General features: G+C 45.4%; 1 protein-coding gene across 1 annotated transcript in view; it reads left to right on the top strand.

Annotated features, from left to right (window-relative positions):
• The first annotated feature begins 1,857 nt into the window (after nucleotides 1–1,857).
• The window catches only part of LOC124018346 (inactive carboxypeptidase-like protein X2), a 41,408-nt gene continuing 17,723 nt past the window's right edge, over nucleotides 1,858–25,542 (top strand). The window contains exons 1-7 of the mRNA XM_046333618.1: nucleotides 1,858–1,876; nucleotides 14,479–14,602; nucleotides 15,564–15,760; nucleotides 18,763–18,942; nucleotides 20,517–20,814; nucleotides 21,459–21,598; nucleotides 23,268–23,367. Coding sequence (XP_046189574.1) covers nucleotides 14,482–14,602; nucleotides 15,564–15,760; nucleotides 18,763–18,942; nucleotides 20,517–20,814; nucleotides 21,459–21,598; nucleotides 23,268–23,367 — 1,036 coding nt within the window. The 5' untranslated portion in view covers nucleotides 1,858–1,876; nucleotides 14,479–14,481. The remainder of the gene's footprint in view (nucleotides 1,877–14,478; nucleotides 14,603–15,563; nucleotides 15,761–18,762; nucleotides 18,943–20,516; nucleotides 20,815–21,458; nucleotides 21,599–23,267; nucleotides 23,368–25,542) is intronic.

The following is a 25,542-nucleotide window of genomic DNA, read 5'->3' on the forward strand; positions in this document are numbered from 1 at the left end:
ACCATGGTCCATAGATGTACTGTATTACCATGGTCCATAGAGATGTATTACCATGGTCCATAGATGTACTGTATTACCATGGTCCATAGATGTACTGTATTACCATGGTCCATAGATGTACTGTATTACCATGGTCCATAGATGTACTGTATTACCATGGTCCATAGATGACTGTATTACCATGGTCCATAGATGTACTGTATTACCATGGTCCATAGATGTATGTATTACCATGGTCCATAGATGTACTGTATTACCATGGTCCATAGATGTACTGTATTACCATGGTCCATAGATGTACTGTATTACCATGGTCCATAGATGTACTGTATTACCATGGTCCATAGATGTACTGTATTACCATGGTCCATAGATGTACTGTATTACCATGGTCCATAGATGTACTGTATTACCATGGTCCATAGATGTACTGTATTACCATGGTCCATAGATGTACTGTATTACCATGGTCCATAGATGTACTGTATTACCATGGTCCATAGATGTACTGTATTACCATGGTCCATAGATGTATTACCATGGTCCATAGATGTATTACCATGGTCCATAGATGTACTGTATTACCATGGTCCATAGATGTACTGTATTACCATGGTCCATAGATGTATTACCATGGTCCATAGATGTATTACCATGGTCCATAGATGTACTGTATTACCATGGTCCATAGATGTATGGTCCTGTATTACCATGGTCCATAGATGTACTGTATTACCATGGTCCATAGATGTACTGTATTACCATGGTCCATAGATGTATTACCATGGTCCATAGATGTACTGTATTACCATGGTCCATAGATGTACTGTATTACCATGGTCCATAGATGTACTGTATTACCATGGTCCATAGATGTACTGTATTACCATGGTCCATAGATGTACTGTATTACCATGGTCCATAGATGTACTGTATTACCATGGTCCATAGATGTACTGTATTACCATGGTCCATAGATGTACTGTATTACCATGGTCCATAGATGTATTACCATGGTCCATAGATGTACTGTATTACCATGGTCCATAGATGTACTGTATTACCATGGTCCATAGATGTATTACCATGGTCCATAGATGTACTGTATTACCATGGTCCATAGATGTACTGTATTACCATGGTCCATAGATGTATTACCTGTATTACCATGGTCCATAGATGTACTGTATTACCATGGTCCATAGATGTACTGTATTACCATGGTCCATAGATGTACTGTATTACCATGGTCCATAGATGTACTGTATTACCATGGTCCATAGATGATGTATTACCATGGTCCATAGATGTATTACCATGGTCCATAGATGACTGTATTACCATGGTCCATAGATGTACTGTATTACCATGGTCCATAGATGTACTGTATTACCATGGTCCATAGATGTACTGTATTACCATGGTCCATAGATGTATTACCATGGTCCATAGATGTACTGTATTACCATGGTCCATTACCATGGTCCATAGATGTATGTATTACCATGGTCCATAGATGTACTGTATTACCATGGTCCATAGAGTACTGTCCACCATGGTCCAACTACCATGGTCCATAGATATATTACCATGGTCCTAGTATTCATGGTCCTTATTCATGGTCCATAGATGTGTATTACCATGGTCCTCATTACCATCCTGCTGTATTTGTCCATAGATGTATTACCATGGTCCATAGTATTACCTTCATAGATGTATTACCATGGTAACTGTATTACCATGGAGAAAGAGATCCCTGTGTTGAACATGTTTCCTGCGTCCGCCGTGGCTCGTTACATCAGGGTCAACCCTCGTTCCTGGTTCAACCGTGGCAGCATCTGCATGAGAGTGGAGATCCTGGGATGTCCCATGCCAGGTACCTGCTGTGTGTCTACTGTGTGATTCTACCCAATAACTGCTATGTGTCTACTGTGGGATTATACCCAATAACTGCTATGTGTCTACTGTGTGATTCTACTAGGTACCTGCTGTGTATACTGTGTGATTCTACTAGGTAACTGCTGTGTGTACTGTGTGATTCTATCTGATAACTGCTATGTGTGTACTGTGTGACTCTACTAGGTAACTGCTGTGTGTACTGTGTGATTCTACTAGGTAACTGCTGTGTGTACTGTGTGATTCTACTAGGTAACTGCTGTGTGTACTGTGTGATTCTACTAGGTACCTGCTGTGTGTACTGTGTGATTCTACTAGGTGACTGCTGTGTGTACTGTGTGATTCTACCCAATAACTGCTGTGTGTACTGTGTGATTCTACTAGGTACCTACTGTGTGTGTACTGTGTGATTATATCTGATAACTGCTGTGTGATTCTACTAGGTAACTGCTGTGTGTACTGTCTGATTCTACTAGGTAACTGCTGTGTGTACTGTCTGATTCTACTAGGTAACTGCTGTGTGTGTACTGTGTGATTCTACTAGGTAACTGCTGTGTGTACTGTGTGATTCTACTAGGTAACTGCTGTGTGTGTACTGTGTGATTCTACTAGGTAACTGCTGTGTGTACTGTGTGATTCTACTAGGTAACTGCTGTGTGTGTACTGTGTGATTCTACTAGGTAACTGCTGTGTGTACTGTGTGATTCTAATAAACCTTAGTGAATGAAGGTGAATGGCAGTAGTAGACAGGGGGTGGTGTACCTAATAAACTGGCCAGTGGCCTCTGTATTAAGGTGAATGGCAGTAGTAGACAGGGGGTGGTGTAGCTAATAAACTGGCCAGTGGCCTCTGTATTAAGGTGAATGGCAGTAGTAGACAGGGGGTGGTGTACCTAATAAACTGGCCAGTGGCCTCTGTATTAAGGTGAATGGCAGTAGCAGACAGGGGGTGGTGTACCTAATAAACTGGCCAGTGGCCTCAGTGTATGAGGCAGGGGGGTGGTGTATGGGTAGCATGTAGGCCTACAAGATGCTGTATTACCACAAGTCAGTGTATGAATGGCAGTAGCAGACAGGGGGTGGTGTACCTAATAAACTGGCCAGTGGCCTCAGTGTATGAGGCAGGGGGGTGGTGTATGGGTAGGACAAGACGCTGTATTACCACAAGTCAGTGTATGAATGGCAGTAGCAGACAGGGGGTGGTGTACCTAATAAACTGGCCAGTGGCCTCAGTGTATGAGGCAGGGGGGTGGTGTACCTAATAAACTGGCCAGTGGCCTCAGTGTATGAGGCAGGGGGTGGTGTATGGGTAGGACAAGACGCTGTATTACCACAAGTCGATAAGACCATTAACAATACAGGGGGAAGATTGTTATTAAAACTTGTTTTTCAACCACTCCACAACGTTCTTGTTAACAAACTATAGTTTTGGCAAGTTTGTGCATGACACAAGTCATTTTTCCAACAATTGTTTACAGACAGATTATTTCACTTATAATTCACTGTATCACAATTCCAGTGGGTCAGAAGTTTACATACAGTAAGTTGACTGTGCCTTTAAACAGCTTGGAAAATTCCAGAAAATGTTGTCATGGCTTTAGAAGCTTCTGATAGGCTAAGTGACATAATTTGCACAATTGGTGGCTGACTAAATACCTTTTTGCCGCACTGTATATATATAGATCAAACCCTGTAGACTGGTGAAACCAGGGGAGGAAACTTTGGTTTTTGCTCTGACATGCACTGTCAACTGTGGGACCTTATACAGACAGGTACACGCCTTGGCAAATTATGTCAAAATCAATTAAATTTACCACAGGTGGACTCCAAGTTGTAGAAACATCTCAACGATGATCAATGGAAACAGGATGCACCTGAGCTCAATTTAGAGTCTCATAGCAAAGGGTCTGAATACTTATGTAAATAAGGTATTCCTGTTTTTTATTTTTTAAATAAAATTGCAAAAATTTCTAAAAACCTGTTTTCACTCTGTCATTATGGGGTATTTATTGTGTGTAGATTAATGAGGAACAATTTAAATTAAATCCATTTTCAGAATAAGGCTTTAGCGTAACAAAATTTGGAAAAAGTGACAGGGTCTGAAATGCTTTCTGAAGGCCTCTATACACCTTAAAGACTAAGATAATAAAGTGACAGGGGTCTGAATGCTTTCTGAAGGCCACTATATACCTTAAAGCCACTATATACCTTAAAGACTAAGATAGTAAAGTGACAGGGGTCTGAATGCTTTCTGAAGGCCATTATATACCTTAAAGCCACTATATACCTTAAAGACTAAGATAGTAAAGTGACAGGGGTCTGAATGCTTTCTGAAGGCCACTATATACCTTACAGACGAAGATAGTAAAGTGACAGGGTCTGAATGCTTTCAGAAGGCCACTATATACCTTAAAGCCACTATATACCTTAAAGCCACTATATACCTTAAAGCCACTATATACATTAAAGCCACTATATACCTTAAAGACTAAGATAGTAAAGTGACAGGGGTCTGAATGCTTTCTGAAGGCCACTATATACCTTAAAGCCACTATATACATTAAAGCCACTATATACCTTAAAGACTAAGATAGTAAAGTGACAGGGGTCTGAATGCTTTCTGAAGGCCACTATATACCTTAAAGCCACTATATACCTTAAAGACTAAGATAGTAAAGTAATATATAATAATAATATAATGTAATAATAATAATATATGCCATTTAGCAGACGCTTTTATCCAAAGCGACTTACAGTCAAGTGTGCATACATTCTACGTATGGGTGGTCCCGGGGATCGAACCCACTACCCTGGCGTTACAAGTGCCATGCTCTACCAATTGAGCTACAGAAGGACCACTGAGCTACAGAAGGACCACAAAGTGACAGGGGTCTGAATGCTTTCTGAAGGACACTATATACCTTAAAGCCACTATATACCTTAAAGCCTAAGATAGTAAAGCTAAAAACACTTGAGAGCTCTCAACAAGTTTTACAAACAATAAAAAACAACTTTGGGGGGGCGCCCCCCGAAAACAATATTAAAAAGTTAGGTCCTTTTCCATGGACCGAACAGTGTAGGTAGCTAACAATGCTCAATCTACTTAGCGTCACGTAATGCACTTCCAGAACCAGGGCATGAGCATTGCCACACAACAAACTAAACCCAGTCTTTACAGGGGAATATACCACAGGAGGCTGCTGAAGGGAGGACGGCTCTTAATAATGTTTGGAACTGAGACAATGGACACGTGGAAACCATGGAAACCACGTTTTTTTTTAATGTATTTGATACCATTCCACTCCAGTCATTTCCACATGCCTGTCCTCCCCAATTCAGGTGACACCAACCTCCATTTTGTGGTATCGTGACTGTAACCCATTGATCACTATCAGACCGATCTAGCTCTTCAGTTGACACATATACTGTTGTCGATATAGTGATTTGGTCAATGACTTGATATGGGATGTGTTTGTTGTCAGACTCTCAGAACTATTACCACAGACGGAACGAGATCACAACCACAGACAACCTGGACTTCAAACATCACAGCTACAAAGAGATGAGACATAGGGTAATGCTGAGCAGACACTACACCACAGAGTAATGCTGAGCAGACACTACACCACAGAGTAATGCTGAGCAGACACTACACCACAGAGTAATGCTGAGCAGACACTACACCACAGAGTAATGCTGAGCAGATACTACACCACAGAGTAATGCTGAGCAGACACTACACCACAGAGTAATGCTGCTGTAATGCTGAGCAGACACTACACCACAGAGTAATGCTGAGCAGATACTACACCACAGAGTAATGCTGAGCAGACACTACACCACAGAGTAATGCTGAGCAGAGACACCACACCACAGAGTAATGCTGAGCAGACACTGCACTATAATATAATAATATAATAATATATGCCATTTGAGTAATGCTGAGCAGACACTGCACTACACCACAGAGTAATGCTGAGCAGACACTACACCACAGAGTAATGCTGGGCAGACACTACACCACAGAGTAATGCTGGGCAGACACTACACCACAGAGTAATGCTGGGCAGACACTACACTACACCACAGAGTAATGCTGAGCAGACACTGCACTACACCACAGAGTAATGCTGAGCAGACACTACACCACAGAGTAATGCTGGGCAGACACTACACCACAGAGTAATGCTGGGCAGACACTACACCACAGAGTAATGCTGGGCAGACACCACACCACAGAGTAATGCTGGGCAGACACTACACTACACCACAGAGTAATGCTGAGCAGACACTACACCACATCACAGAGTAATGCTGAGCAGATACTACACTACAGAGTAATGCTGGGCAGACACTACACCACCATACCACAGAGTAATGCTGGGCAGACACTACACCACACCACAGAGTAATGCTGAGCAGACACTGCACTACACTACACCACAGAGTAATGCTGAGCAGATACAATACTACACCACAGAGTAATGCTGAGCAGACACTGCACTACACTACACCACAGAGTAATGCTGAGCAGACACTACACTACACCACAGAGTAATGCTGAGCAGATACAACACTACACCACAGAGTAATGCTGGGCAGATACACCACCATACCACAGAGTAATGCTGAGCAGACACTGCACTACACTACACCACAGAGTAATGCTGAGCAGATACAACACTACACCACAGAGTAATGCTGAGCAGATACACCACTACACCACAGAGTAATGCTGAGCAGACACTACACCACACCACAGAGTAATGCTGAGCAGATACACCACTACACCACAGAGTAATGCTGGCAGACACTACACAACACCACAGAGTAATGCTGAGCAGACACTACACCACACCACAGAGTAATGCTGAGCAGATACACCACTACACCACAGAGTAATGCTGGGCAGACACTACACCACACCACAGAGTAATGCTGAGCAGATACAATACTACACCACAGAGTAATGCTGAGCAGATACAACACTACACCACAGAGTAATGCTGAGCAGATACACCACTACACCACAGAGTAATGCTGAGCAGACACTACACCACACCACAGAGTAATGCTGAGCAGATACACCACTACACCACAGAGTAATGCTGGGCAGACACTACACCACACCACAGAGTAATGCTGAGCAGACACTACACCACACCACAGAGTAATGCTGAGTGGACACACCACTACACCACAGAGTAATGCTGGGCAGACACTACACCACACCACAGAGTAATGCTGAGCAGATACACCACTACACCACAGAGTAATGCTGAGCAGACACTACACCACACCACAGAGTAATGCTGAGCAGATACACCACTACACCACAGAGTAATGCTGAGCAGACACTACACTACACCACAGAGTAATGCTGGGCAGACACTACACTACACCACAGAGTAATGCTGAGCAGATACAACACTACACCACAGAGTAATGCTGGGCAGACACTACACTACACCACAGAGTAATGCTGAGCAGACACTACACCACACCACAGAGTAATGCTGAGCAGATACTACACTACACCACAGAGTAATGCTGGGCAGACACTACACCACACCACAGAGTAATGCTGGGCAGACACTACACCACAGAGTAATGCTGGGCAGACACTACACCACACCACAGAGTAATGCTGGGCAGACACTGTACTACACTACACCACAGAGTAATGCTGAGCAGACACTGCACTACACCACAGAGTAATGCTGAGCAGATACACCACCATACCACAGAGTAATGCTGGGCAGACACTGTACTACACTACACCACAGAGTAATGCTGGGCAGATACTACACTACACCACAGAGTAATGCTGAGCAGACACTACACTACACCACAGAGTAATGCTGAGCAGATACTACACCACACCACAGAGTAATGCTGGGCAGACACTACACCACACCACAGAGTAATGCTGAGCAGACACTACACTACACCACAGAGTAATGCTGGGCAGACACTACACCACACCACAGAGTAATGCTGGGCAGACACTACACTACACCACAGAGTAATGCTGAGCAGACACTACACTACACCACAGAGTAATGCTGAACAGACACTACACTACACCACAGAGTAATGCTGAGCAGACACTACACTACACCACAGAGTAATGCTGAGCAGACACTACACTACACCACAGAGTAATGCTGGGCAGACACTACACCACACCACAGAGTAATGCTGGGCAGACACTACACCACAGAGTAATGCTGGGCAGACACTACACCACACCACAGAGTAATGCTGGGCAGACACTGTACTACACTACACCACAGAGTAATGCTGGGCAGACACTACACCACACCACAGAGTAATGCTGGGCAGACACTGTACTACACTACACCACAGAGTAATGCTGAGCAGACACTGCACTACACCACAGAGTAATGCTGAGCAGATACACCACCATACCACAGAGTAATGCTGGGCAGACACTGTACTACACTACACCACAGAGTAATGCTGGGCAGATACTACACTACACCACAGAGTAATGCTGAGCAGATACTACACTACACCACAGAGTAATGCTGGGCAGACACTGCACTACACCACAGAGTAATGCTGGGCAGACACTACACTACACCACAGAGTAATGCTGGGCAGACACTACACTACACCACAGAGTAATGCTGGGCAGACACTACACTACACCACAGAGTAATGCTGGGCAGACACTACACTACACCACAGAGTAATGCTGAGCAGACACTACACTACACCGCAGAGTAATGCTGAGCAGACACTACACCACACCACAGAGTAATGCTGGGCAGATACACCACCATACCACAGAGTAATGCTGGGCAGATAGTATACTACACCACAGAGTAATGCTGGGCAGATACACCACCATACCACAGAGTAATGCTGGGCAGATACTATACTACACCACAGAGTAATGCTGGGCAGACACTACACTACACCACAGAGTAATGCTGGGCAGACACTACACTACACCACAGAGTAATTCTGGGCAGATACACCACCATACCACAGAGTAATGCTGGGCAGACACTGTACTACACCACCGAGTAATGCTGAGCAGATACAACACTACACCACAGAGTAATGCTGGGCAGATACAACACTACACCACAGAGTAATGCTGAGCAGATACAACACTACACCACAGAGTAATGCTGGGCAGATACAACACTACACCACAGAGTAATGCTGGGCAGACACTACACCACAGAGTAATGCTGGGCAGACACTGCACTACACCACAGAGTAATGCTGGGCAGATACTACACTACACCACAGAGTAATGCTGGGCAGACACTACACTACACCACAGAGTAATGCTGGGCAGATACACCACCATAGCACAGAGTAATGCTGGGCAGACACTGTACTACACCACAGAGTAATGCTGAGCAGATACAACACTACACCACAGAGTAATGCTGGGCAGATACACCACCACACCTCAGAGTAATACTGAGCAGACACTGCACTACACCACAGAGTAATGCTGGGCAGATACTACACTACACCACAGAGTAATGCTGGGCAGACACTACACCACAGAGTAATGCTGGGCAGATACTATACTACACCACAGAGTAATGCTGAGCAGACACTACACCACAGAGTAATGCTGGGCAGATACTACACTACACCACAGAGTAATGCTGGGCAGATACTACACTACACCACAGAGTAATGCTGGGCAGATACTACACTACACCACAGAGTAATGCTGGGCAGACACTACACCACAGAGTAATGCTGGGCAGACACTACACAACAGAGTAATGCTGGGCAGACACTACACCACAGAGTAATGCTGGGCAGACACTACACCACAGAGTAATGCTGGGTAGACACTACCCCACAGAGTAATGCTGGGCAGACACTACACCGCAGAGTAATGCTGGGCAGACACTACACCACAGAGTAATGCTGGGCAGACACTACACCGCAGAGTAATGCTGGGCAGATTCTATACTACACCACAGAGTAATGCTGGGCAGACACTGTAAGCGAAATGGAGGAACCCGTCTATGCTCTGGAGAGAGCCAGTTTAAACCAATAAACATTTAAATGGTACCAATGTACTAGAATTTAGAACATTTAGAATGTTTTTAAATGGTACCAATGTACTAGAATTTAGAACATTTAGAATGTTTTTAAATGGTACCAATGTACTAGAATTTAGAACATTTAGAATGTTTTTAAATGGTACCAATGTACTAGAATTTAGAACATTTAGAATGTTTTTAAATGGTACCAATGTACTAGAATTTAGAACATTTAGAATGTTTTTAAATGGTACCAATGTACTAGAATTTAGAACATTTAGAATGTTTTTAAATGGTAACAATGTACTAATTTAGAATGTTGTTATGAAAATGAAACATTTGGTAATACATTATATGATAAAAATATATATTACATTATCACAGTGGAGTGATGCTGTTCATGGAGGGGATGTGTGAAATTAACTCCTCAGCCTTTAGTGTCCCCCTTTATAGAGCCGGCGAATAGTTAGCCTTTCGCTTGGGGCCCGACTGGTGAGAAGCTTCAGGGAGGGCAGTCACGTGTGCTAGCAAGGCAGAGTTGGCCCCAGGTATGGGCAGAGTTGGCCCCAGGTATGGGCAGAGTTGGCCCCAGGTATGGGCAGAGTTGGCCCCAGGTATGGGCAGAGTTGGCCCCAGGTATGGGCAGAGTTGGCCCCAGGTATGGGCAGAATCGGGAGGAAAGTGTTAGCCCGCTAAGTAAGCAGCGAGACAACATATCTGAAATCAATTTCGCCAGGTGGAAGGCCTACTGAAAGCTCTGGGACTCTTGTTCTCTACTGGCTCTACAGCTGATGAAGGTGATTAATGAGGTATTCTCTACAGCCGATGAAGGTGGTTAATGAGGTGTGCTCTACTGGCTCTACAGCTGATGAAGGTGGTTAATGAGGTATTCTCTACAGCCGATGAAGGTGGTTAATGAGGTGTGCTCTACTGGCTCTACAGCCGATGAAGGTGATTAATGAGGTGTTCTCTACTGGCTCTACAGCTGATGAAGGTGATTAATGAGATGTTCTCTACAGCTGATGAAGGTGGTCAATGAGGTGTTCTCTACAGCTGATGAAGGTGGTTAATGAGGTGTTCTCTACTGGCTCTACAGCCGATGAAGGTGATTAATGAGGTGTTCTCTACTGGCTCTACAGCTGATGAAGGTGATTAATGAGGTGTTCTCTACAGCCGATGAAGGTGATTAATGAGGTGTTCTCTACAGCTGATGAAGGTGATTAATGAGGTGTTCTCTACTGGCTCTACAGCCGATGAAGGTGATTAATGAGGTGTTCTCTACTGGCTCTACAGCTGATGAAGGTGATTAATGAGGTGTTCTCTACAGCTGATGAAGGTGATTAATGAGGTGTTCTCTACTGGCTCTACAGCCGATGAAGGTGATTAATGAGGTGTTCTCTACAGCTGATGAAGGTGGTTAATGAGGTGTTCTCTACTGGCTCTACAGCTGATGAAGGTGATTAATGAGGTGTTCTCTACAGCTGATGAAGGTGGTTAATGAGGTGTTCTCTACTGGCTCTACAGCTGATGAAGGTGATTAATGAGGTGTTCTCTACAGCTGATGAAGGTGATTAATGAGGTGTTCTCTACTGGCTCTACAGCTGATGAAGGTGGTCAATGAGGTGTTCTCTACAGCTGATGAAGGTGATTAATGAGGTGTTCTCTACAGCTGATGAAGGTGGTTAATGAGGTGTTCTCTACTGGCTCTACAGCTGATGAAGGTGGTCAATGAGGTGTTCTCTACAGCTGATGAAGGTGATTAATGAGGTGTTCTCTACTGGCTCTACAGCTGATGAAGGTGGTCAATGAGGTGTTCTCTACAGCTGATGAAGGTGATTAATGAGGTGTTCTCTACAGCTGATGAAGGTGGTTAATGAGGTGTTCTCTACTGGCTCTACAGCTGATGAAGGTGATTCATGAGGTGTTCTCTACTGGCTCTACAGCTGATGAAGGTGGTTAATGAGGTATTCTCTACAGCTGATGAAGGTCATTAATGAGGTGTTCTCTACTGGCTCTACAGCTGATGAAGGTGATTAATGAGGTGTTCTCTACTGGCTCTACAGCGATGAAGGTGATTAATGAGGTGTTCTCTACAGCTGATGAAGGTGATTAATGAGGGTGTTCTCTACAGCCGATGAAGGTGGTTAATGAGGTGTTCTCTACAGCTGATGAAGGTGATTAATGAGGTGTACTCTCTACAGCTGATGAGCCGATGAAGGTGGTTAATGAGGTGTTCTCTACTGGCTCTACAGCTGATGAAGGTGGTTAATGAGGTGTTCTCTACTGGCTCTACAGCTGATGAAGGTGATTAATGAGGTGTTCTCTACAGCTGATGAAGGTGGTTAATGAGGTGTTCTCTACAGCTGATGAAGGTGGTTAATGAGGTGTTCTCTACAGCTGATGAAGGTGGTTAATGAGGTGTTCTCTACTGGCTCTACAGCTGATGAAGGTGATTAATGAGGTGTTCTCTACTGGCTCTACAGCTGATGAAGGTGGTTAATGAGGTGTTCTCTACTGGCTCTACAGCTGATGAAGGTGATTAATGAGGTGTTCTCTACAGCTGATGAAGGTGGTTAATGAGGGCTCTACAGCTGATGAAGGTGGTTAATGAGGTGTTCTCTACAGCTGATGAAGGTGGTTAATGAGGTGTTCTCTACAGCTGATGAAGGTGATTAATGAGGTGTTCTCTACTGGCTCTACAGCTGATGAAGGTGGTTAATGAGGTGTTCTCTACTGGCTGGCTCTACAGCTGATGAAGGTGGTTAATGAGGTGTTCTCTACTGGCTCTACAGCTGATGAAGGTGGTTAATGAGGTGTTCTCTACTGGCTCTACAGCTGATGAAGGTGATTAATGAGGTGTTCTCTACTGGCTCTACAGCTGATGAAGGTGGTTAATGAGGTGTTCTCTACAGCTGATGAAGGTGGTTAATGAGGTGTTCTCTACAGCTGATGAAGGTGGTTAATGAGGTGTACTGGCTCTACAGCTGATGAAGGTGATTAATGAGGTGTACTGGCTCTACAGCTGATGAAGGTGATTAATGAGGTGTTCTCTACAGCTGATGAAGGTGATTAATGGTTTCTCTACTGGCTCTACAGCTGATGAAGGTGATTAATGAGGTGTTCTCTACTGGCTCTACAGCTGATGAAGGTGATTAATGAGGTGTTCTCTACTCACAGCTGATGAAGGTGTTCTCTACAGCTTAATGAGGTGTACTGGCTCTACAGCTGATGAAGGTGATTAATGAGGTGTTCTCTTCTCTACAGCTGATGAAGGTGGTTAATGAGGTGTTCTCTACAGCTGATGAAGGTGATTAATGAGGTGTTCTCTACTGGCTCTACAGCTGATGAAGGTGATTAATGAGGTGTTCTGTTGGCTCTACAGCTGATGAAGGTGATTAATGAGGTGTTCTCTACTGGCTCTACAGCTGATGAAGGTGGTTAATGAGGTGTTCTCTACTGGCTCTACAGCTGATGAAGGTGATTAATGAGGTGTTCTCACACTGGCTCTACAGCTGATGAAGGTGATTAATGAGGTGTTCTCTACAGCTGATGAAGGTGGTTAATGAGGTGTTCTCACAGCTGATGAAGGTGGTTAATGAGGTGTTCTCTACAGCTGATGAAGGTGATTAATGAGGTTTTCTCTACTGGCTCTACAGCTGATGAAGGTGGTTAATGAGGTGTTCTCTACAGCTGATGAAGGTGATTAATGAGGTGTTCTCTACTGGCTCTACAGCTGATGAAGGTGGTTAATGAGGTGTTCTCTACTGGCTCTACAGCTGATGAAGGTGATTAATGAGGTGTTGGCTCTACAGCTGATGAAGGTGGTTAATGAGGTGTTCTCTACAGCTGGCTCTACAGCTGATGAAGGTGATTAATGAGGTGTTCTCTACAGCTGGCTCTACAGCTGATGAAGGTGATTAATGAGGTGTTCTCTACTGGCTCTACAGCTGATGAAGGTGATTAATGAGGTGTTCTCTACAGCTGATGAAGGTGATTAATGAGGTGTTCTCTACTGGCTCTACAGCTGATGAAGGTGATTAATGAGGTGTTCTCTACTGGCTCTACAGCTGATGAAGGTGATTAATGAGGTGTTCTGTACTGGCTCTACAGCTGATGAAGGTGATTAATGATGATGAAGGTGATTAATGAGGTGTTCTCTACTGGCTCTACAGCTGATGAAGGTGATTAATGAGGTGTTCTCTACTGGCTCTACAGCTGATGAAGGTGATTAATAATGAGGTGTTCTCTACTGGCTCTACAGCTGATGAAGGTGATTAATGAGGTGTTCTCTACTGGCTCTACAGCTGATGAAGGTGATTAATGAGGTGTTCTCTACTGGCTCTACAGCTGATGAAGGTGGTTAATGAGGTGTTCTCTACAGCTGATGAAGGTGGTTAATGAGGTGTTCTCTACTGGCTCTACAGCTGATGAAGGTGGTTAATGAGGTGTTCTCTACAGCTGATGAAGGTGATTAATGAGGTGTTCTCTACAGCTGATGAAGGTGATTAATGAGGTGTGCTCTACTGGCTCTACAGCTGATGAAGGTGGTTAATGAGATGTGCCCCAACATCACAAGGATCTATAACATCGGCAAGAGTCACAACGGACAGAAACTCTACGCCATCGAGATCTCAGACAACCCCGGAGAGCATGAACCAGGTAAGACCATTCCTAGCAGTACAGTTCTCTGGGTTCAAGTGGTTTGGTGAACGTGGTTTCTCTCCCTCCCTCCCTCCCTCCCTCCCTCCCTCCCTCCCTCCCTCCCTCCCTCCCTCCCTCCCTCCCTCCCTCCCTCCCTCCCTCCCTCTCCCTCCCTCCCTCCCTCCCTCCCTCCCCTCCCTCCCTCCCTCCCTCCCTCCCTCCCTCCCTCCCCTCCCTCCCTCCCTCCCTCCCTCCCTCCCTCCCTCTCCCTCCCTCCCTCCCTCCCTCCCTCCCTCCCTCCCTCCCTCCCTCCCTCCCTCCCTCCCTCCCTCCCTCCCTCCCTCCCTCCCTCCCTCCCTCCCTCTCTCCCTCCCTCCCTCCCTCCCTCCCTCCCCTCTCTCCCTCCCTCCCTTCATCTCCTCCCTCCCTCCCTCCCTCCCTCCCTCTCTCCCTCCCTCCCTCCCTCTCCCTCCCTCCCTCCCTCCCCTCCCTCTCTCCCTCCCTCCCTCCCTCCCTCCCTCCCTCCCTCCCTCCCTCCCTCCCTCCTCCCTCCCTCCCTCCCTCCCTCCCTCCCTCCCTCTCTCCCTCTCTCCCTCCCTCCCTCCCCTCTCCCTCCCTCCCTCTCTCCCTCTCTCCCTCCCTCCCTCCCTCCCTCCCTCCCTCCCTCCCTCCCTCCCTCCCTCCCTCCCTCCCTCCCTCCCTCCCTCCCTCCCTCCCTCCCTCCCTCCCTCCCTCCCTCCCCTCCCTCCCTCCCTCCCTCTCTCCCTCCCCTCTCCCTCCCTCCTCCCTCCCTCCCTCCCTCCCTCCCTCCCTCCCTCCCTCCCTCCCTCCCTCCCTCCCTCCCTCCCTCCCTCCCTCCCTCCCTCCCTCCCTCCCTCCCTCCCTCCCTCCCTCCCTCCCTCCCTCCCTCCCTCTCTCCCTCCCTCCCTCCCTCCCTCCCTCCCCCTCTCCCTCCCTCCCTCACTCCCTCTTCTCGCAGGTGAACCAGAATTCCGCTACACGGCCGGTTCCCATGGTAACGAGGTGCTGGGCCGAGAGCTGCTCCTGCTGCTGATGCAGTTCATGTGTCAGGAGTACCTGTCGGGTAACCCACGGATACGTCACCTGGTGCACGAGACCAGGATACACCTGCTCCCCTCCGTCAACCCCGACGGTTACGACAAAGCCCTTGAAGTGGTAGGTGTGGGTGTCCGAAAGACCCCCCCCCAAAACCCCACAGCTGATATTACAAATATTGACTGCATCATTAAGGCTGTACTGAAACATACCACGGATACAACTGACTCTTCTGGGACACGTGTGGAGGGTCTTTTGCTCGTCAGCCATGTGATCGTCAGATGAAAGATTCTCCTCTTCTGAAGTCAGAAGTTCAAAGCATCCTCTCCAGGGATTCCAGTGGCGGCTGGTGTCGTTTAGGATGAAGGAGGGTGACTCCTTCCTTATTTCTATTACAGCATATTGGATAACTGTCCATAATATTCCATTCCATTGGATAATATTCCATTCACCCAGTTCAATGTAACAGTGATAGGTTTAGGCTACTACATGATACTGCAATGTTCCCCTGTAACCATCATGAGGTTGCTACAACCTACACTATGAATCAAGGGTCAAGAGAAATTAGAGTAATCAAGGAGAGATTATTCTACACCTGCATTGCTTGCTGTTTGGGGTTTTAGGCTGGGTTTCTGTACAGCACTTTGAGATATCAGCTGATGTACGAAGGGCTATATAAATCAAATTTGATTTGATTTGATACATTCAATACCGCCTGGCACTCTCTTGCCTTCATCTAGCTGATCTAGGGTGAAATCACTTGGTTTTTTTTGGGGGGGGGGTTTCACTTTAGGTGTTGAGCAGCTTTAATATTGCAGGTAGATTGTAGCTTCCATCAATGTAATGATCTGCATCATTTTCAATCCCCCATATACATATTTTTATTAAGTATATATACTGTGGGAAGAACAAGTATTTGATACACTGCCGATTTTGCAGGTTCTCCTACTTTACAAAGCATGTAGAGGTCTGTAATTTTTATTATAGGGACACTTCAACTGTGAGAGACGGAATCTAAAACAAAAATCCAGAAAATCACATTGTATGATTTTTAAGTAATTAATTAGCATTTGGAAGTGTTCCAGTTCCAACTAGCTAACATAGCATCCCTCTCCGTTTGAGCCAGGTGTTTGAGCAGGCTAAACTAGCTAGCTAACATAGCATCCCTCTCCGTTTGAGCCAGGTGTTTGAGCAGGCTAAACTAGCTAGCTAACATAGCATCCCTCTCCGTTTAAGCCAGGTGTTTGAGCAGGCTAAACTAGCTAGCTAACATAGCATCCCTCTCCGTTTGAGCCAGGTGTTTGAGCAGGCTAAACTAGCTAGCTAACATAGCATCCCTCTCCGTTTGAGCCAGGTGTTTGAGCAGGCTAAACTAGCTAGCTAACATAGCATCCCTCTCCGTTTGAGCCAGGTGTTTGAGCAAGCTAAACTAGCTAGCTAACATAGCATCCCTCTCCGTTTGAGCCAGGTGTTTGAGCAGGCTAAACTAGCTAGCTAACATAGCATCCCTCTCCGTTTGAGCCAGGTGTTTGAGCAGGCTAAACTAGCTAGCTAACATAGCATCCCTCTCCGTTTGAGCCAGGTGTTTGAGCAGGCTAAACTAGCTAGCTAACATAGCATTCCTCTCCGTTTGAGCCAGGTGTTTGAGCAAGCTAAACTAGCTAGCTAACATAGCATCCCTCTCCGTTTGAGCCAGGTGTTTGAGCAGGCTAAACTAGCTAGCTAACATAGCATCCCTCTCCGTTTGAGCCAGGTGTTTGAGCAGGCTAAACTAGCTAGCTAACATAGCATCCCTCTCCGTTTAAGCCAGGTGTTTGAGCAGGCTAAACTAGCTAGCTAACATAGTATCTGTTGGTAAAATTATTATTAAATGACTGAACAAATTATTTTAAATGGAACTATAACTAAGTAAACTTATACTCTGTTTTATTATATCTGATTAACAATATGAGTTCATACGATGGGATTGTGTGACACAGACAAGGTGTAATTCAAGTTAATAAACACCATTCCAACTAGGAAGAAACGAATGGGTTGGGGACTGTGTAAACACATAAGGTCGTTAGCCTATGGTTGACCCTACAGAAACTTAGCTCTGGGCTTTTAGATAAGACAGTGAGAGCATTCCTAAGTTTTCTGTTAATTAGAACTGTCAGCTCAGTGGTGATCGATAATGTTGAGGGGTCAAAAGTTAGTAAGTTAGAATGAACTTTTCACCTCACTTTGTCCCGACCGAGAGGAGGGGATTCTGTTAAAGCAATGAAATGACGTCATGATTTGTATATAAACTGTTGCTCGTGGTGAAGTGGGATCGCGCTCCGAGAATAAATTCTGTTACCTATTATTAAAAAAACTGGTCTATTTTATGCAAACAAGAATCTTGCAAATTCTCATAAAATAGATTAAGGGTTTTCAATTAATGAAAGCACATTGGCATAATGAAATTACAGTAACAGCATCCCTCTCCATTTGAACCGGGTGTTTGAGTATGCTAAACTAGCTAGCTGCATTCGCTAGCTAAGTAAGTGAAAGTTCAAAAAATGACAACTAAATACAACATCTCTCACTCTCTTGTTTCTCCTTCATTTTTGAAGAAATGAATTTGTTCAAAACTGTTCAACTATTGTCTTTGAGTCAACTACTCACCACGTTTGATGCACTGCAGTGCTAGCTAGCTGTAGCTTATGCTTTCTGTACTAGATTAATTCTCTGACCCTTTGATTGGGTGGACAACATGTCAGATCATGCTGCAAGAACTCTGATAGGTTGGTGGAGGGCATCCTCCAGAAGTTGTCTTAATTACTGTATAAGTCTATGGAAGGGGGGTGAGAACCATGAGCCTCCTAGGTTTTGTATTGAAGTCAATGTACCTAGAGGAGGACAGAAGCTAGCTGTCCTCTGGCTACACCATGGTGCTACCCTACAGAGTGCTGCTGAGGATATTGTAGACCTTCATTACAAAACATTGTGTTTTAATCAATTATTTGTTATGTGAATAGTATAGTTTTATTTTAAAAATGGAAACTTTTTATCCTTAATTCATTTAAAACCATTTGGGGACCTCATGTCTTAATTATCTGCTCTCACGTGTCACCATGTGTCACTCTCCCGTTGTCCCTCAGGGTTCAGAGCTGAGTGGCTGGTCCCTGGGTCGGTGGAGTCAGGACGGAGTAGACATCCACCATAACTTCCCTGACCTCAACTCCATCCTGTGGGAGGCTGAAACAAAGAAATGGATCCCCAGGAAGATGCTCAACCACCATGTGCCCATTCCCCAGTGGTATCAGTCCAAGAACTCCACGGTCAGTAAATGCAACAACAAGATTCCGAGGAGTTTTCGAAAGACATTGACAGGGGAATCTCAGACATCCAGAACTAGAAGAGAAAAATGAGAGAAGATACTATTGAGACTAGCGAAGTCGCCACCCTCCTTAACGGAAACTTGCAGCCAGGTTCGAGCCCCTCTCTGGGACAAATGTCCCTTCCCCTTACGAAATTCACAAGATGCGAGCACCTGTGAAATTGTGATTGCTCCAAATTATAATTTACAAAAGAACAGAGCACCTGAACAAAGTTCCTTCTTAGTCATCGCATCCCACAGTTAGTTGATAGGGAACTTCTGGTTCTCATCCTGTCACTATGACTCCATGACAGATAGGGGACTTCTGGTTCTCATCCTGTCACTATGACTCCATGACAGATAGAGGACTTCTGGTTCTCATCCTGTCACTATGACAGATAGAGGACTTCTGGTTCTCATCCTGTCACTATGACTCCATGACAGATAGAGGACTTCTGGTTTTCATCCTGTCACTATGACTCCATGACAGATAGAGGACTTCTGGTTCTCATCCTGTCACTATGACTCCATGACAGATAGAGGACTTCTGGTTCTCATCCTGTCACTATGACTCCATGACAGATAGAGGACTTCTGGTTCTCATCCTGTCACTATGACTCCATGACAGATAGAGGACTTCTGGTTTTCATCCTGTCACTATGACTCCATGACAGATAGGGGACTTCAAGTTCTCATCCTGTTACTATGACTGATAGAGGACTTCTGGTTCTCATCCTGTCACTATGACAGATAGAGGACTTCTGGTTCTCATCCTGTCACTAGGACTCCATGACAGATAGAGGACTTCTGGTTCTCATCCTGTCACTATGACTGATAGAGGACTTCTGGTTCTCATCCTGTCACTATGACTGATCCTGTCATCCTGTCACTGACTCCATGACAGATAGGGGACTTCTAGTTCTCATCCTGTCACTATGACTCCATGACAGATAGAGGACTTCTGGTTCTCATCCTGTCACTATGACTCCATGACAGATAGAGGACTTCTGGTTTTCATCCTGTCACTATGACTCCATGACAGATAGGGGACTTCAAGTTCTCATCCTGTTACTATGACTCCATGACAGATAGAGGACTTCTAGTTCTCATCCTGTCACTATGACTCCATGACAGATAGAGGACTTCTAGTTCTCATCCTGTCACTATGACTCCATGACAGATAGAGGACTTCAGGTTCTCATCCTGTCACTATGACAGATAGAGGACTTCTGGTTTTCCTCCTCACTACTCCCCTCTCCTCTCCTCTCCTCTCCTCTCCTCTCCTCTCCTCTCCTCTCCTCTCCCTCTCCTCTCCTCTCCCTCTCCTCTCCTCTCCTCTCCTCTCCTCTCCTCTCCTCCTCCTCCTCTTTCTCCTCCTCTCCTTTCTCCTCTTCCTCCTCCCTTTTTCCCTCCTCTCCTCTCCTTCCTCCCATTCCTCTCCTCTCCCTCCTCTCCCTCTCCTCTCCTCTCCTCTCCTCTCCTCCTCCTCTCCTCTCCTCTCCTCTCCTCTCCTCTCCTCTCCTCTCCTCTCCTCAGGTAGCAGCAGAGACGCGTGCGCTGGTCTCCTGGATGGAGAAGATCCCGTTCGTTCTGGGTGGTAACCTCCAGGGAGGGGAGTTGGTGGTGACCTTCCCCTACGACAGGACCCGTTCCCAGGGTGTATCGAGGGAGCAGACCCCCACCCCAGACGACCACGTCTTCCGCTGGCTGGCCTTCTCCTACGCATCCACCCACCGCCTGATGACCGACGCCAGACGACGCGTCTGCCACACCGAGGACTTTGCCAAGGAAGATGGCACCATCAACGGGGCGTCCTGGCACACCGCGGCAGGGAGTTAGTGTTGATGTTTTCCCATTCGATTCAATTCAATTCAATTCATTTCAGTTCAGTTCATTACAATTAAATTCAGTTAAATTCAGTTCAGTTCAGTTCAGTTCAGTTCAATTAATTTCAGTTCAGTTCAGTTCAATTCATTTCAGTTCAATTCAATTCATTTCAGTTCAGTTCAATTCATTTCAGTTCAATTCAATTCATTTCAGTTCAGTTCAATTAATTTCAGTTCATGTATTGAATACCACAGACCAGTCAGAAGTTCTTCATTTCAACACATGTTGATTTGATGTATTACCACAGACCAGTACCACAGTAGTTCTTCATTTCAACACATGTTGATTTGATGTATTACCACAGACCAGTACCAGAGTAGTTCTTCATTTCAACACATGTTGATTTTGATGTATTATCTTTATAAAACACTGGTGAAAAAAGAACATATGAGCTGATGTCTTTTCATTGGGCAGTTGGCCGACAGATAAATTACTCTGTCTGTGCCGCTGTGTTGGCAGGTATGAACGACTAGCCCCCTGTCTCTCAGTGTTACAGTGCAGTAGCACCACTGTCTCTCAGTGTTACAGTGCAGTAGCACCACTGTCTCTCAGTGTTACAGTGCAGTAGCACCACTGTCTCTGTGTTGGCAGGTATGAACGACTTCAGCTACTTGCACACCAACTGCTTTGAGCTGTCGATGTACGTGGGCTGTGACAAATTCCCCCATGAGAGTGAGCTGGCGGAGGAGTGGGAAAATAACCGGGAGTCTCTGCTCGTCTTCATGGAGCAGGTACAGTATGTAGAGTCCAGAGAGGGTGTGTAGAGTCCAGAGAGGGTGCGTAGAGTCTAGTGAGGGCGTGTAGAGTCCAGAGAGGGCGTAGAGTCCAGAGAGGGCGTAGAGTCCAGAGAGGGCGTAGAGTCCAGAGAGGGCGTAGAGTCCAGTCCAGAGGGCGTAGAGTCCGTAGAGTCCAGAGAGAGTCCAGAGAGGGCGTAGAGTCTAGAGAGGGCAGAGAGGGCGTAGAGTCCAGAGAGGTTGTAGAGTCCAGAGAGAGCGTAGAGTCTAGAGGGGGCGTAGGAGTCCAGAGGGGCGTAGAGTCAGAGAGTCCAGAGAGGCGTAGAGTCCAGAGAGGGTAGAGTCCAGAGAGGGCGTAGAGCAGGCGTAGAGTCTAGAGAGTCCAGAGGGGTAGAGTCGTAGAGTCCAGAGAGGGCGTAGAGTCCAGAGAGTAGAGTCCAGAGTAGAGTCATAGAGTCCAGAGAGGGCGTAGAGTCCAGAGAGGGTTGTAGAGTCCAGAGAGGGCGTAGAGTCCAGAGAGAGGGCGTAGAGTCAGAGAGGGCGAGAGTCCAGAGAGGGCGTAGAGTCCAGAGAGGGCGTAGAGTCCAGAGAGGGCGTAGAGTCCAGAGAGGGCGTAGAGTCCAGAGAGGGCGTAGAGTCCAGAGAGGGCGTAGAGTCCAGAGAGGGCGTAGAGTCCAGAGAGGGCGTAGAGTCCAGAGAGGGCGTAGAGTCCAGAGGGGGCGTAGAGTCCAGAGAGGGCGTAGAGTCCAGAGGGGCGTAGAGTCCAGAGAGGGCGTAGAGTCCAGAGAGGGCGTAGAGTCCAGAGAGGGCGTAGAGTCCAGAGGGGGCGTAGAGTCCAGAGGGGCGTAGAGTCCAGAGGGGCGTAGAGTCCAGAGTTGTAGAGTCCAGAGAGGGCGTAGAGTCTAGAGAGGGCATAGAGTCCAGAGAAAGTCATGATAGCTAGACAGCCAGTAAGATAACGCTAGCTAGCCAGCCAGTAAGATAATATTAGCTAGCCAGCCAGTAAGATAACGTTAGCTAGCCAGCCAGTAAGATAATCTAACGTTAGCTAGCCAGCCAGTAAGATAATCTAACGTTAGCTAGCGAGCCAGTAAAATAACATCAGCTAGCGAGCCAGTAAGATAACGTTAGCTAGCGAGCCATTAAGATAACCTAACGTTAGCTAGCGAACAATATGCTTTGACTTGCAATAAAATCCTGGCTGACGGGAAGGTTCCTGCCGTTTTCCGTGGCTTAAACCAATTAAGCTAGTATTTTAACAAATTGTATTCGTATTTACAGATTGAATAAATGTTGGTTTATTAAGGCACATGAAAGTTGACATGTTCCAGAAGGCATTTCCATGACAACAACGACATCAAGACGTTTAAATGCCTCTCCTGCGAAGTAGTGACATACGCCTAGCTTTCTGAAACCAGTCATATTATACTGTTTAAATATTTATATCAAAGATCACATTGAAAATAATAGTTTTTAAGCATTCATGTGTCATACTCTGGGGTTTATTGTACTTTTAAATACTGTTAAAACTTGTTTTTACCCCCCAAATAAAATATAATATCATCAAATTAATATTATATATGATACGTTACATATTATTATTGTTGTTATTATTATTATTATTATTCAGTCAGTTGATCTTTGACCTCTGACCTTTCATGCACAGGTGCATCGTGGGATCAAAGGCATTGTCTGGGACATGCAGGGGCGGGGCATAGCCAACGCCACCATCCAAGTGGAAGGGATCGGCCATGACATCAGAACAGGTAGAGATACATTTATTTTATTGATTTATAACACCTTTATTTAACCAGGTAGGCTAGTTGAGAACACCTTTATTTAACCAGGTAGGCTAGTTGAGAACACCTTTATTTAACCAGGTAGGCTAGTTGAGAACACCTTTATTTAACCAGGTAGGCTTTATTTAACCAGTTGAGAACACCTTTATTTAACCAGGTAGGCTAGTTGAGAACACCTTTATTTAACCAGGTAGGCTAGTTGAGAACACCTTTATTTAACCAGGTAGGCTAGTTGAGAACACCTTTATTTAACCAGGTAGGCTAGTTGAGAACACCTTTATTTAACCAGGTAGGCTAGTTGAGAACACCTTTATTTAACCAGGTAGGCTAGTTGAGAACACCTTTATTTAACCAGGTAGGCTAGTTGAGAACACCTTTATTTAACCAGGTAGGCTAGTTGAGAACACCTTTATTTAACCAGGCTAGGAACACCTTTATTTAACCAGTTGTTGAGAACACCTTTATTTAACCAGGTAGGCTAGTTGAGAACACCTTTATTTAACCAGGTAGGAACACCTTTATTTAACCAGGTAGGCTAGTTGAGAACACCTTTATTTAACCAGGTAGGCTAGTTGAGAACACCTTTATTTAACCAGGTAGGCTAGTTGAGAACACCTTTATTTAACCAGGTAGGCTAGTTGAGAACACCTTTATTTAACCAGGTAGGCTAGTTGAGAACACCTTTATTTAACCAGGTAGGCTAGTTGAGAACACCTTTATTTAACCAGGTAGGCTAGTTGAGAACACCTTTATTTAACCAGGTAGGCTAGTTGAGAACACCTTTATTTAACCAGGTAGGCTAGTTGAGAACACCTTTATTTAACCAGGTAGGCTAGTTGAGAACACCTTTATTTAACCAGCTAGGCAAGTTGAGAACAAGTTCTCATTTACAATTGCGACCCTAACCAAGATAAAGCAAAGCAGTTCGAGACAAACAACAACACAGAGTTACACATGAAGTAAAACAAAACATACAGTCAATAATACAGTAGAAGTCTATATACAATGTCAGCAAATGAGGGGAGAAGGGAGGTAAAGGCAAAAATGGCCATGGTGGTGAAGTAAATATAATATAGCAAGTAAAACACCGGAATGGTAGATTTGCAGTGGAAGAATGTGCAAAGAAGAAATAAAAATAATGGGGTGCAAAGGAGCAAAATAAATAAATAAATACAGTAGTGGGAGAGGTAGTTGTTTGGGCAAAATTATAGATGGGCTATGTACAGGTGCAGTAATCTGTGAGCTGCTCTGACAGCTGGTGCTTAAAGATTTTTGTAGTTCGTTCCAGTCATTGGCAGCAGAGAACTGGAAGGAAAGGAGGCCAAAGGAAGAATTGGTTTTGGGGGTGACCAGAGAGATATACATGCTGGAGGGAGTGCTACCGGTGGGTGCAGCTATGGTGACCAGCGAGCTGAGATAAGGCGGGGTGTGAAGTGAGGACCAGCCAACGAGAGCATACAGGTCGCAGTGGTGGGTAGTATATGGGGCTTTGGTGACCAAACGGATGGCACTGTGATAGACTGCATCCAATTTGTTGAGTAGGGTATTGGAGGCTATTTTGTAAATGACATCGCCGAAGTCGAGGATCGGTAGGATAGTAAGTTTTACAAGGGTATGTTTGGCAGCATGAATGAAGGATGCTTTGTTGTGAAATAGGAAGCCAATTCTAGATTTAACTTTGGATTAGAGATGTTTGATGTGAGTCTGGAAGGAGAATTTACAGTCTAACCAGACACCTAGGTATTTGTAGTTGTCCACATATTCTAAGTCAGAACCGTCCAGAGTAGTGACGTTGGACAGGCGAGCAGGTGCGGGCAGCGATCGGTTGAAGAGCATGCATTTAGTTTTACTTGTATTTAAGAGCAATTGGAGGCAACGGAAGGAGAGTTGTATGGCATTGAAGCTCGTCTGGAGATTTGTTAACACAGTGTCCAAAGAAGGGCCGGAAGTATACAGAATGGTGTCGTCTGCGTAGAGGTGGATCAGAGAATCACCAGCAGCAAGAGCGACATCATTGATGTATACAGAGAAGAGAGTTGGTCCAAGAATTTAACCCTGTGGCACCCCCATAGAGACTGCCAGAGGTCCGGACAACAGGACCTCCGATTTGACACATTGAACTCTGTCTGAGAAGTAGTTGGT

The sequence above is a fragment of the Oncorhynchus gorbuscha genome, unplaced genomic scaffold (assembly GCF_021184085.1).
Source record: "Oncorhynchus gorbuscha isolate QuinsamMale2020 ecotype Even-year unplaced genomic scaffold, OgorEven_v1.0 Un_scaffold_487, whole genome shotgun sequence".
NCBI classification, from domain to species: Eukaryota; Metazoa; Chordata; class Actinopteri; order Salmoniformes; family Salmonidae; genus Oncorhynchus; species Oncorhynchus gorbuscha.